The sequence below is a fragment of the Triplophysa dalaica genome, chromosome 23, assembly GCF_015846415.1.
Source record: "Triplophysa dalaica isolate WHDGS20190420 chromosome 23, ASM1584641v1, whole genome shotgun sequence".
Lineage (NCBI taxonomy): Eukaryota > Metazoa > Chordata > Actinopteri > Cypriniformes > Nemacheilidae > Triplophysa > Triplophysa dalaica.
In genome coordinates, this window is record NC_079564.1 from 14,644,131 (window position 1) to 14,659,459 (window position 15,329).

General features: G+C 36.9%; 1 protein-coding gene across 1 annotated transcript in view; it reads right to left on the bottom strand.

Moving 5' to 3' along the window:
* kmt2ca (lysine (K)-specific methyltransferase 2Ca) overlaps positions 1-15,329 on the bottom strand; it is a 114,754-nt gene that overhangs the window by 76,277 nt on the left and 23,148 nt on the right. The window contains 2 exon segments of the mRNA XM_056738844.1: positions 761-911; positions 5,165-5,262. Of these exon segments, the coding sequence (XP_056594822.1) occupies positions 761-911; positions 5,165-5,262 (249 nt within the window).

The window sequence follows — 15,329 nt, forward strand, 5'->3', positions numbered from 1 at the left end:
CGATTTACAAATGAGGTAAACGATGGAACGAATTGGCACAACATAAGCACAAGCGCAGTAAAACTGGTCTCATATAACCTACCACAGTATGCAAAGCTGTTTTTTTTAGGATAGAACGAGTAGAAAAGAGATCAGAACTAAAAGGTCAGGTGCTGACGGAAGAGATGCGTTTGATTCTTAAAGATGGCTACAAAATCTGCTGATCTTGTAGCAGTGGGCAGATCATTCCACAAATTTTGAACAGATCCAGAGAAGGTACGTGAGAACATAGAACATTTGCAGAACGTAGGGATCTGGCGGGTATTAATTCATTGTGGTTTGGTTTGGGACTCGCATATCAAACAAACAGTGCAATATACTTTGGATCTGCTCATATTTGTTATATATGCAGCAAATGACAATGCAACAGAATTTATTGTCAATGTATTTTATTGCATCCACAAAATACAATTGATCACGTAGAAATCACCAGCTCACAACTCTCTGGCAGAGGCACTGCAGATTCAGCAGCGCAGGAAACATTGACGTGTGCTTGCTTTTGCATACACACATGTCAGGTAGAAGCTTTCTGTGACGCACATCTCTTTGTTTTCTGTGGCTCTACATACTACAATTTCTATCCCTCAATAAACTGTGTGCGAGAGCTCTCTCTCTATGCCTCTTCAGAGCATTAAAAGTTTGTAGCCAAGTTTTACCTGGATACATGCTTACAACATTGAGTTGACAGTGTGTGCGCGTATGTCAAATCTGTTTCACTAACCTAGTTTTGGTGTTTCTGGTGGTGGAGGCAGATGAGCCAGCAGAGTCTTCTGACACAGAACGCTGGAAGAGCGGAGACAGAGCGCTCTCGTCTCTAGGGCTGAAATCCAGCGGCTCAGGAAAATCATCATCCGTCTCTGGCTCCAGCACATCTGTGTGTTCACAGTAGACATACTTTAGAACAGGGGTATCTAAAAATAATACAGAGTAATTTTACTGAATATGCAACCATAAAAACTATCAAAATGGATCAGACCTGAACCTATTTTTCCCTGTTTCCACACACATAAGTGTATACTTACACTTATACTAGTAAAATCTTACAACGTACGGTATTTATTCTCGTTGTAGTTGCAGCAGCGTTACATTAATGCGCCAGAGGGGAACTGGCCCTCCCAATAAGTTCTGGTCTCTCTCAAGGTTTTTCTCTCCATTTATACATATATTGTAAAAAATGATGGCTATAGAAGTTCCAATTACAAGTGACAATATTTATATACATTTTTAATAGTTGCTTTAAAGATAGAGGACTCATCATATTTCATATCATAACATTGTACACTTTACAAACTACATTTTATAAAACGTAACATTTTCAAAATCGATCAATAACTGGGTTGTCTGAATGACTAGACAATTCAACAGAAGTTGAACAATTAAGCTGCTATTGAGATCAACCGATCCCTGTTACATTACTTTTACAGGGCAATTTCTATTTTTACTTTAAACAACATACAGATCCAACACCAAACAATTCAACAATACACGGAGGTCTCGAGGTCTTATATATTAACTAACAATGTCACTGCTTTAATCTTGAGAAATAAAATGAATATCCTACATGCGGCAAGAAAAGGTTAAAGAATACTTCCAAACCATACAGGTTTTGGACAACATGAGGGTGAATAAATTATGACAGAATTTCAACAGCTGGTCCTCTATACTTCTATACAGTAAATGTGGAAATAAAGTACCCTCCCTACAATGACCTGCACAGAGCAATGGGAGATAATAAAATGTATCTACGGCTGTGTAGTCTTTTCAGCCAGCATTCATTGATACACGATCACTTCTTTTAAAAGGAAATATCAGTCCTGACATCGCATGTTAACATATTCCTGTGAAATAAATATATGTAAATATATACTCAATAAGACCTTCATCAGCATTTTGGAAATGACATCACGCTACACTTTTTGTGAAGTTGTTGATCAATCTATCCAAACTGGCCAACGACTCAGTGGTTATTTACAAGTAGGAGGAGGAAGTAGAGATGCACAGATACTACATTTCTCCGAGTGATATCTGCAGATACCAATACTGAAGACTAAATTTATATTTAATCAGTATCAACATCGACTTATTATTGGCCAATCGGTGCAACTTTAGAAGGAACAGTTTCATTAAGGTTCAACTTGAAACTGTGTAAAGGTAAATGTGTGAGAATGAATGAAACTCTTTAGGAAGTCAGATAAACACATTTACAATGATATCCAGAAGCCATTTTGCACCCTTTTAAGCAGTAGCTCCTCACTGCAGAATCCAGATCCAGTCTCCTCCCATTTTATTGTGATGAGTCGACACTGGAACCAGTCTCCTCCCACTTAGTCTTGATTGGTCGACATATTTCTGCAGCAGTTTTGCCACAACACACATCATACTTGTGTTGTTGCTCTAACAATTCTGCATTAAGACCTAACTAAAGTTATTCATTTGACAGCAAAACAAACTTGCTGAAAACAAACTTGATGTATTAACAAGTTTAAAATAATTTTATTACATTTAAATTTAGGTTAACATATTTAACTGTGATCGACAGGTTGCAACTTAACTCTCCAAATTGCGGCTATGTACAAAGTGGGAGGAGTCGGTCTGGATCCAACCACGCACCCAAGATGTCCTGTTCTGCAGTGAGGACTGTCTCCTTTTAAGAGCACTGAAGCAAGGGGATGCTGCTCAAATGATGAGCAACCGAATCCCTTCATGTTAGCAAAGTACATGCAGTGGTCACTTAAAATAAAACCATTTACAACATTGTAAAACTGGGACATGTTCTAGTGACTTGTTTTGTGGTCACACTTTAAAGTAGTGCTCTGTAATGTGACACAAAGGCAGCATGCATCACCTGACGTGTATCATTGGACTAGGGATGGGCATTTAAAGCAAAAATAATTATTCGAAATTCGCACCCCTCCCCCACATGGACGCATTTACTGTATTACACACACACAAACGGAGAGAGAACATTTACGCTTTAAATCCGTATGACGGCACACTGCTTTATGTATTATGGAATAGGCAATCTTACGTCAAGCAATACATTAAAATAACGTGCTGAAACATTAATATATTAACAACCGAATGACAGCACTTATTAAAAGTACGTCGGTCAGAATCAACTGCTCATAATGCTATGAGATTTCCTTGTAAAATATGAGCATGCACATTTATACCAACTAAAAAACAGTGCGATTGATCAAAGAAAATATATTAAAGCCATAAAGATTTTAGACCAGACTTAACAGGCGTTAAAACATATTAACCGAATGACGGCATTTATTAACAGTTCGGAGCGATTTCATAAATTAACAGCTCAAAAGGCTTCAGTTTCTATTGTCCTGAAAAAGTTTCTCCAGTCTGGCAGAGATCGTTTTTTTAGACGGAACCGTAAACTCGGGCTGTACAAACTCCATAAGATTTTTAAAACCCTCTCCTCCGACAAAGCCGATCGGAAGCATATCCTTAGCAATCATCTTGCTAGTTAGAGCCATTATTTGCTCCACCCGTCTGGCATCCAAATTGGTCGGTCTGACCATAAACTAGCAACTGCTTGCTGACCTGTGGATGGATCTGCTTGGTGCTTCGCCCTCAAATGATTGTGCATCGTAGTTGTTGATCCATGATAAGTCAGCTTTGCATTCCAGAGTTTGCACTGCACTTTATTCTCATTCATTTTATTAAAGGACCCCCACACAGAATACATTTTTGACATCGTCTCAATTTATCGTTTCCGTTATGTCACGCAATCTACAGTGTGCGTAACTTCGAACAAGTTATCAAGTTTTTTAAGATCGCACACCCTATTTGAAATTCTAGAGTTAAATATACTATTCGAATATTCAAAATTTGTGACTCATCCCTACATTGGACAGAGCATTTGTGAGGGCTATGATACTCTGGTGAAAATGAATTAAATACTGCTTTTTAAATACTATAATTTTCTTTAAGTCACATCAAGAGGGTTGCGTTGTGCCAAGCATCAAGGCTCCTTTGCACAAATAATACATTTCCAAACAAACAAACAAAAAAATGTAACGAGTTAGATTTAGGAATTATTTGCTACCTGTGGATATTTTATTCTTCATTCAACTTGACATCAACCCAAATACAATACAACAAATACACTTTGCCACAGAGGCCATCACAAAGGGAGCAGAGACCTTTAGCGAAACCTTTAACAGAGATGAAAACGGTTCGTCTCGTGTCGGACGTGCCCACACAGCACTTGTTCAAACGATGTTTGAAAAGGCAGAACACAGTTTTTCCGTTGCTCAAAAGAGCATTCATCTCAGTCCACATGATAGAAAATGGGGAAAAAACAGGAATCCACAAGAGCGTTATCTACATTAAATTAGGGATAATGTATAGGCAGCCAGTTGTTATCGCAGAAATAAGTATATATACATATGTATATATATATATATATGTATTTATATAATGTCATATATGTTGTTATTATACAGCTTGTTGGAATGCTTGATTTTGATTGGTCAGTCGCGACATTTGCAGGTTCGTTATGTGAGGGCATAGGAACATGCATTTATTGGAGCAATAAAAAGTTGGATTTAAAGAAATTGGAGGCATCTAATCTTAAAAAAAAAGCATAATAATCCTATAGGCTGTGCCCAAAGCTCCAAGACACACTGAAAAGTTTCGGATAAAAAAATGCCTCTTCCGAGTCATGTACAGTAGTCTTTCAGCATACAGCTGAGATCTGAAGATTCAAGACAAAACTGGTGTGGTAACAGCGAGCATGTTTATAAAGAACCGCAGCAGGACAAGACACATGATTGTGTTGTTTATATGATGTTGTTTAACCATGATGAACTTAAACAAAACAAGATTCAGATGAGAGGTAACTGGCACACCTTTGACTAAATGGCAGCTGTCTGAGCATCAACTGCTCTGACTATAACAAAATAAGATTATTTGTACGGCCAATTCTTTAGCACTTTTTAGAGTTTTTCTTTAGAGTCTTTTTTGTGCAAATACTTTCACAGAAAATAATAGCTCATAATAGGCCTTGTTTCCCCTATGGCAACACACAGTACAACCATAGACGATCTGTATCAATAGTCCAAAATCAGATGATACAATCCAGCTAAATTAAATAAACATTTCTCACCCATTTCTGATGTGATGTCAATGTCTGCAGTTGGTGTGACATCAGTGGTGTCCATGCTATCCTCATCATCAGCTTGAGCTTGACTTCGATTACAAAACCTGCAAAACAATAGAACAGCAAACGTGTTCTGTTAATATAGATCCTATTATTACTACAATACTGTTGTGGATTTGGCTCTCTTGTATAACTTCTTCAAAGACACAACGTCAAACAGTATTTCAGAGGTCAGCATAGTGAATGCCAGCACATTGGTGCTAGCGCCATTTAATAATACAGAGGTATGGAGGCGTTTTGGGTTCTGCAGACTAGCTCCTTTGCAAGAATGAACATCTTCAATTAGATAATGTTCAAAAGGAAAAAATGAGGTAATTAGGTCTTTTCTTAGGAATTCATTCTTGAAATGTCTAATTTTTATTGCAGGGGTTTTCAATTAAAGTTCTAAGAGGTCCGGTCTTTATATTTTCTCCCAAACGGAGGTCCAGACACTATGTTTTTTTAAAATAAATAATTATTTAATCAATTTATCCCAGTTGGATATATTGTATTAATGATTGCTCTGTGGCTTAAGGGGAATGCACACTTAACAGAAGTCTGGTAATTCATATTTTTCAATAAAAAAGCTACTAAAAACATGCAAACAGCAAATGTAATATACATTTACATTAACATTTATGCATTTGGCAGACCCTTTTATCCAAAGTGATTTGCATTGCATTATCCTATACAAAATGTTTCTAAGTATGTTCAATCCCCTGGGATCGAACCCATGACCTTATTGTTATGTATTGTTAATGCCATGCTCTTACCACTGAGCTACAGGAAAGCTCAGACATAATAATTAAAACATTAAAACAGCATAAACAGAGTTACTTACTAAATTGGGCTTTCCATGCCATTCATACCAGAACTACTTTAAATAAATTCTCAATAAGAACGTTGTTCATTACCTTATGTGACCCTGCTTGTGAAAACCCAGCAAAAGTCATTTCACTGTTTTCTACACAAAATCATTTGTGACCATGTACTTGTAAATGTAAACAAATTATAGATGTTCTTCGAATGCAACCCAGAAACATCTTAATAGCCACATGTCTAAAAGGTCTCAAAACAGAAAGCATTCAGACAGCAGTCTGTTTCTAACAATAAACTTTTGTTCTTATAATTCACACATTCATAAATACTGTATCTATATACTGTACCTACATCAACAATGTTTTGCTACTAGCAGTAAGTGAATACTCATGACAGAAAGATGGTACTGTACAGTAGCGATTCCCAAACTTTTTCATTCCAGGACCTACCTAGACGGGTCTAATCTATTTATCCCACAAAAATATTTTTAAATGGAAATATGGGGAGAAAATACACATTCATCCTCTATAAGTAGAAGTTTTTATTTTCCATAAATACCAACTTGCTGCAATACCAAACTATGTAATTGTAAAATATCAAAGCTATTGTTATTGCCAGTCATTAACTGGACTTAACTGTTTTTATGTTTGTCATTCAAGAGCCAACTGTCTTTCCACGACCCACATCATGTCACGGTTCGACCCACAAGTGGGTCCCGACCCACAGTTTTAAAACCCCTGCATGTACAGTATGTATTTACCCGCGAGCAGCATGCAGCTGAAGAAGTTTAACCAGACTAAGGAAATTATTTGATTGATCGGCTATAATATATTGGCCGATACGATTCAGAATGGCCATTTATCGGCCGATACCGATATGGCCGATAATTTATTGCGCATCCCTAATTCTTTTCCATCCTGCCTTATCAATCTTAAAAACAAACATCAAACCTAAAGACAATCGTTTTTTTACTCACAAAGCAATTCATGTCTGTTATTTTTGTTTAATCACATGTGTGTAGTCTGTGCGTTTCGGAATTTGTGCAGTATTAGGATGGTAGTGAATAAGATCAGCGTTTCCTCTTCCAGCTCAACAACTCTTATACACTTCTTCATCTTCTATAAAAAGCAATTTAGCCAAAAGATGGTCTTTCACTCGGTGCACTGTAAACTCTTTTACACACAGTACGAGTGCTGATATATGGGTTGGTGATCTTCTTGACAGTGTGGGTCAGCGTGTGTGAGTCAAACGCTTCACCCATCCCCCACCCGCATTAACCAACACGTCAACACGCATGGAACAACCAATGGAGGCTCAGTGTGGCCTGCAGTGAGCGCTCGGCTCCTAGTCACTATGGTTACAAAATCTAGTTCCCTACAACAGACGTGAATGTGAGGTGAGCTACGAACCCACTACAAAGCGCACTAAACATACAAGCTCTTTAGAAGAGCTCACATGTTGTGCAGAAACATTATTCTCTGCAGTGAACTCACGGGTATAAATGTCTGTTTTGTTTGTGTTCTCAATTCTTTCAGTACACATAAACTCCCGTCCTGACACATGTTGACCAGGAACTTACATCACACCTCTGTGCACCCAAGTTCACCCAATAAGCTACTAGTTAAATTGATCAGATACTCCAAGGTTATCACACTGCCGAATGTGCATTAGAAAAAAATCTGATGTTTTCATAATTGAGTAGAGAGCATAAAAGTCACCCAGTTTATAATTAGACTGATTTAGTGTCATTAATTACTATTTAATTGTTTGCAAATTGCAAAGATGAAGCCATAATTGCTTTTCACTCAACCACTGAAAACTAAAGCAAACATGTAAAATAAATAAAAAAGCCAGATTCAATGCTACAAATTAACAAACAATGACGTTTATGTACAAGCCTCAACAAGTCTTTTTTGTATTAAAAAAATTGTTTAATTTGCAGAGTTCCCTGTGAAAACCAATAGCATCTAAATCACAAACAATTTATAAACCAGATTAAATCCCATAAATTAATGCAATTTTATATATTTTTTATATTTTACATTAAACAATGTAATCATCATTTTCTTACTTGCACTCAATGCTTCATGACTAATCTCATATGGTCCTGCAGTTTTTGATTCAATTGTGTTTTTCTCAATACATTTGTGGGACAACCTTATTAATGAATTGGACTGATTTTACAACATGCTTTCTTGACATATATTCAGATTTTCAAACGTTCTGCTTTAAAGTTAAGGTCCCAGAGAAATTAAAAATAACAATTCCTATTTTTTTCAAAATATTGCAGCATTTATTGTAAATAGCTTACAAACGTGGGTCCTTCTCTTTTTAAAATTCACGTGGCCTCATAATCTTCAGTTAAAATAAGAAAAAGCACTTCCGTCCTGTAGTGACTATCCATCTTAAATGATGCATGTTAGACGACTTGGGCGGCACATCCGTTAACTCCTCCCATTACACTGTCAGTCTGCTGCCAGTTCCACTTCAAAATGCAACGGGTGTTTTTATATATCCAATCAAAACACAGAGGGGAAAAAAACAAGCAACGCCAATGCTTCTTTTCTCATTCGAAATTCCGTTTTACAGAAGTAAACACGAACGCAAATTTTGGGATTTAAAAAATGTTGTGTTTTATCACAGAAGTGACTGCTCTGGCATTACTAACAGAAAAACTCTGAAAGCTTGTATAGAGAAAATGAATGCAAGTAAGTGATGGTCAAAAAGGCATATTTCCTGTTTTAGGTTTTCAAAAGGGAAAAACTTCTCCAGCACCAATTAGCTTTCGTAGATGTTTAAAGCCATACTGGATGAATGGACCGCATTAGGGAAGCTGAGATTCTCCTGAAAATCTCGAAAACATCCAAAAACAGAGTGAAGCTCTTGCATAAGACTGGTGCACTAACACTTGAGTTGTGTTCATCATTGATGGCAAACCTGTAGCTCTGTCAGCACTGCAGGCAACTGCACCTCCTTTGCTTATTTGTACATGCAAATGCCTGCTTACGACCCATTCTTACCAAAAACAACAACAACACTGCCAGAAAGAGTGCACATCAAAGAACAAACCAGTACCTTTAGTTTAATCCAAAACATTAGTAGATGTGTGGTTTCCATGTGAAACCCACAAGCTAAATCCACTGGTTTCAACCCAAACAACTGTGGGAGCTCCAGACTACTGTTCTCCTTGAGCACAATGCAGTGTGGCTAGAATAATAGGCATCACATTTCCAGTGTAAGGTTTCTGGATGGAGACGGATACCGCTTCTGCCTTCTTGCCTGGCGCCCTGTGCTATGATCAATGACCTACATCATTGAAAATGCAGGCTATTGTGCTGTGCTTGAGACAGGTTTAATCCAGGTCAACAACCCCCTTCGCAATAATGCGTCTCTCTAAAGATTCACATTACATGCCATATCTTCCACAGCGACACAACAACTGAAGGCTAGCCAACTTCCCTTATGCCATTTAGCCTTTAACACCTCAGTCGTGTCTTATCATTTAACACTTGTATTAAGCACTTCTATTAAGCACCTGAAACAGTATTAACATGCCACAACGCACCTTAAACACAGATTTTTTAACTATATCAACTGCTAAGAGCAAAGAGCAGATTGCTTTTCTAAAGAGCACCGTAAATCCAACCAGTATCATGATGCGGTCATCCTTTATATGTTTATTTCATAATAATAATATTCTTTCTATTTTATCATTATTTATTAGGGATGAAAAGATGAACTCCGTTCACAATTCTAAACATTTTGAGCAAAACTAAAAATTAAATTCAGATTTATTTACAAAACATTAACAATTTTCAGGTTCTGAATTCCGATTTACGGATTTTACGAGTGGAGTAACTTAACACATCGCTTTAAATGAGTAATTTGATTTATTAATGAATGACACTGTCTATTTCCAGTTCTTTTTTGTCAAATCTTCCTACAAAATGGCAAAATTTGCCATGCTCTCCTCCAAATAGACATTTGTTAATATATTTTAGTTTTAGTGTCTTTACATTTACATATTTGGCAGATACATTTATCCAAAGCGACTTACACCATTGTATTATACATTTTGTTTCTCCCTAGTGCAATCCCCTGGGTTCGAACCCATGACCTTGCCATTGCTAGTGCCATGCTCTAACCAAAAACTGAATTTATTTTAACGTCGTTTATTTACCCTTATATTGTTAAAACTTGTATAGGACTCCTCTGTGAAACACAAAAGAAGATATTTTGAGAAATGTGTCCAAAATGTGTCTATTTTGTGTCCATGCCATGGAAGTCAGTGGGGTTCAATGTTGTTTGGTTAACATCATTCTTTCAAATATCTTAATATCTTCTTGTTCTGCACAAGTAATAGTCACAAAGGATGACACGAGAATGAGTGAATGATGACAAGTTTGATGAGAAAATATTTCTCATTTTCTATTAATAATATCAACAATCCTGGTAACATGTAAAATGGAGCTAGTACAACGCATTAAGACTATGCGATTCATAATGTTGCCTGCTTTATCGGGGAATCCCAGAGAAAATCTAGATATAATTTCTTTGCCAATATCACGCACCCCTAATTACACCCATTTAATGTGTCAAATAATATTGTGTAAATACGCTGATGTGCCTGTGGTGTTTATAGATGTAAAATATTATCTCCGGGCAAATAGAAGATGTTGGTAACTACAGCTCTGCAGTAAGCAAACCTAGCCAATTATATGCTCTAAAATGGGTGTTTTATTTGTTTAACATAAAATAATAATGCGCTTTAGGCTATCTGCGATTATTCCACATGTACACATGCCTCGGGCATACTGGAAGTAAAACAGTCTACTGTGTGAACACCGCTGTCAAGTACATTAACACTTGCTACACGAATTTCCCCAAATATATATTTGGGCCATTTAGCAAATATTGTGATTGCAATTTTAACCACAATGTAATAAACATTCTGTATTGTTGTTACTCAGATGTCAAAGCTTAATGTCATCTAAATGAGTAAGAAGGCATAAAGTCACATTAAAACAGCTCTAGTATTTAACAACATGTCAAAAAACTACAAACAAGCAAATGTGACATATTGAAGATGATATACACTGTTCGGCCTACACTCTACTCGGAGTAATACACTGTCAGTTGCACTAATGTTCTCTTTATACGGAATCAAACTCGAGGCAAATGTGAATTAATAAGTAACAACAATTTACATTGTACCTGGATTCAAACATATATTCAACTTTATGAAGACATCTTGTATGTGTGCACTCAAATTAAATCATGTACAGTAATATAATATGTATAACTATTGTTATGATTGGCATTATTATTTTCAATATTACATTACAGCAGATTTTAAACAAGGCATTTTAAAAGCGCCCAGATGATGCATTCCATTGCTTTTTAGTTTTTCACGTCATTCTTGAGAAATGTTGTACACATGCAATAATGTCAAGTGTCAAATTAGTGCTGTCAACAGGTCAAGTTTAGAAATATGCAAGAACACCCAGAGCCTGCAGGTGCACGTCAAACTCGTGGAGCGAAAGAGCAGATGTGTTGGAGCTGATTATGAAATCACAGTCTAAAAAAACAAATGTATTTATTTCGTTTGAAAATAAAAGTGGATTAATTTACAAGCGCACACAAGATAATGATGATCCTGAGCTGAATGTTAGGCCATGAGGTGTACATTTGTGCAGACCACTATGTTCTTGTTTTGTGAACAGGGTCTAACTAAATGGATTTTATGTGTACTTTACCATCAGGGGCAACAAGGTAAACAAGTGACGGGATTTGGGGTAATGAGTAACCTGAAGGTAAATAAACAGATGTTAAGCAGTACTGAGGTGGACTGAGGGTCAGGGCGCTCCCAAAGCGATCGTCCTTAGGGATAACGTGCCACAGAATTTACAGGGCCATTCACTAGTTACAAAAGACATTAACACAATCCAGAAGCACAGAGTGACAATTCAAAACCAAAAAAGGACCTCCGAGGACCTTGTTCATAGACAACAACAACTAAAATGTTCATTCCCAAAATCTTTGATTTACAAACAAAGTATTTTTTTCAAATATAAGACATACTGTTTATAAAAGTCTAAAACACCAACAATGAAAATATGATTCACTCATTTAAAACAATGAAGATCTGTGTTCTGATACTTATCATGATAACTATTTTCTAAAATGTCAAAATTAAGATGATAAATTTTACATTTCAAGTGAGCTTTCCATTCCAAATACTAATTTGGTGAATTATCATTCATTATAAAAAATTCTGTATTAAACTCAAAAATGTGCCATCAGTTCTCCTATCTGTAATTTTCCTTCCCTTAAGAACTCATGGTCACAGCACACTGGTGAGCAGCAGGAGAAAGCACGAGAGTGTACGGGAACAAGTGAGAGAGTGCCAGAAAGAGAGCAAAAGGGAAGCAAAGGAAAAAAAAGCTTACAGTGCAAGTAGTTCCAGCTCGGAAAGGAGGAGCCTAAAACCCGGGCCGGACTACTGGCTGAGACGCGGCACACCCCCTTCACAACAACACTGCCGTCTCCCCACAGACACTTTAACCGTTTCCTCACCCTGCACCCGGGGCTTGTTAACATGAGCAAACATGAGCAAAGCTGCTAGCCATTTCAGAAAACCAAGTCTCAAAGGTCTAAATGATATTGAAAGGAGCTTTAAACAACAGTTTAGGAAACATTCCTTACTTTCAAAGAACACCTTTAACTTCCTGGTAATTTACACGTAGTGCACAGGAAGTGAAGTCATAAACGACCAGTAAAACTCATTTTGGCACCTTACAGACCATTTAGATCATGAAAAACTGTCAGAATCTGTACCTGCTCTCACAGGTTGACAAGAGCAAACGCTTATCATCATTAATATCTGCATGATAAACAAGTCCTTTTACAAGGAGTTAAGAGGAACCAGAATGGCCAGTGACAAATATGACCTTTTTTAATGTCAAGCTTCTTTGTATTCACGATTTTTCAACATTCACGGGTCAGTAATGCCCACCGCCATCCATATGGAAAACTCTTTAGTATATAGTAAAATCTGTACTGGATGAAAGCTCTAAACTGGGTTAGTTCCACAAGTCTTTTTGTTTTTCAAAGTAAAGAAAGCAGTTTCATGCGTCTTTTCTCTTGTGTGCCGACTTTTCTGCACAACTAGCACCATGACATGGAATTAAAAGATATCCCAAACTCGCACAATGTTCCTGTGACTGGATGGTCGGGTCATTCATACAAACAGAGCCGCCGTTAATGACAATTCAATCCACCTAAACACTATTGGCTATTTTAAGAGAAGTCACTCAATATGTCCCGCCCTGACTTCCTGTTTCGGTGGAAACTGTCAACACACGGAAACAAGCTGTGCATTTTTTTATAACACGTCTTTAACATCAAAAATCCTTTTGAGCAGCGAGGAAATTTCTGTAGAGCTAAATAGCCTAATCAACAAATATCTATATCAATATCCAAGCGAATAAAAAAAATGTGTGCTCTAAAGCACAATTAAAGATAACTGTTGGACTGACCAATGATAGAGGATTATTCACGAATGTTTTTTACAATTCCATTGATATTAAACAATATATCTTTTTAACAAGCCCAGTTTTTCACTTCAGCTCTCTGTGCCTCATAGGGTTAATGTGTGGACATATAATTTGTGGTGTGAACTTGTTGTGTAGGTCCACAGAGGGCTGTACCTGCAGTATCAGGTACCCGAGTAATCTGCCCTATATCTGCACTTTGTATTCCACAGCAAACATTTGAACTCAAAGTGAAGCCTCTGTAAATCCACCCCAGGCGTTCTCATTTTTTCGTGTTAGGCTCACTTAATGATAAATGTTTAGTTACATATTCTTTGTATTGTAAAAATCTTCTTTTGAGAACCTTTAACTGGAAAGTTTTTTGGGGGAACCAAAATGGTTCTTCTGTGGTATCTATGCCAACCCTTTTAGCCCCTTTATTTATGATGTGGATTGGTGGAGTGAAAGCAGTACATGACTGATCAGAGGAAGTGTGGAGCAGGATACAGAAAACCCAAAGGGGATCTGGGCACAAGTGATTAAGGAACACTATGGGCAGGGGTGCATTACCCACTGAAATGGAAACCCTGTGGGACTTTCTGTTCTTACTTTTCTTAAACATTATGTATGATGTGTTACTAGTTGGTGGTATTAGCTTAATGGGTGTATACCCCCTTCATTACAACAGGAAGAACATTCAGGTGAAATAATTATAGGAATAGTTTTAGGGTTGTAACACCTGTCTTTGTGTTTGTTTATTATCTTTTAAATGAATGTTCTTCTAAATTCACTTTAAAATCAGTATTTGCAATGACAGGCATGATACAAGTGAAATGCTACTGATGGTTTAATAACTGGGGATGTTTAAAGGCTGCCATGTAACCAAAGAGAAGAACAAGCAGACATATGGTTTAGCCATGGCATATTCATCATTTAGCAGAACATACTGCTTAAACGCAACATTAACTTCAGTTCATGTAAATGTTAAGGGAGGAGAGTCAAGACTTGCCTCTTAGTACCGTATCAGTCAGATCTCACAGTTCACACTGAAAACATTTTCACATTTTGTTTCATGCTCTTTCAAACTATATGTAAATATGGTCACGGCTTTGAATCTCTAGGGAATTTTTACAATAAACCATCATTCTAAAATGCCTGGGTCCCTTCATACAGTCACTCCACCTCCGGTTGCATTCTGTGAGCTGCTTGGCAACAATCAAAAAGTTCAATTATTTATTTATTCAGTTGGAGAAAATAACTAATAGGGAAACCTTATTCTTTGTACCCCATTTTAGAGCATTGCACACTGTATTTCTGTTGCACTGAAAATCAGCACAGCTATGATGACCACCACAATCATTAATACAACTGAATCACAAATATGTGCAGATATTCTAAAGCAAACCATGCAGAATCAATGCATGGTTCACAAAAAAGGCCTTATTCATGAAGCAGGCAGAGCAAAGTTTTGACTAAATTACTACTACAAGCACTGTTCCCTAGAATGGTGGCATTCATGAAGAATAATGGTTTCATGAACAAGAAGTACATCCAGTGTAAACATGAACATATATACAAACTAGGGTAGTCACGATACTGGAATTTCTAACTTCGATACGATACCTCGAAAAATATCAATATTCGAAACCATTTTCAATACCACAGAGAAAAAAACTGCCACAACATTAAGGGGGAATTTTTTTTAATTATTATTTGAAGATAAATATAACAAGTCTAGAACATGACAATGAGGTATATTTTACATGAACAAAAATGTCTTG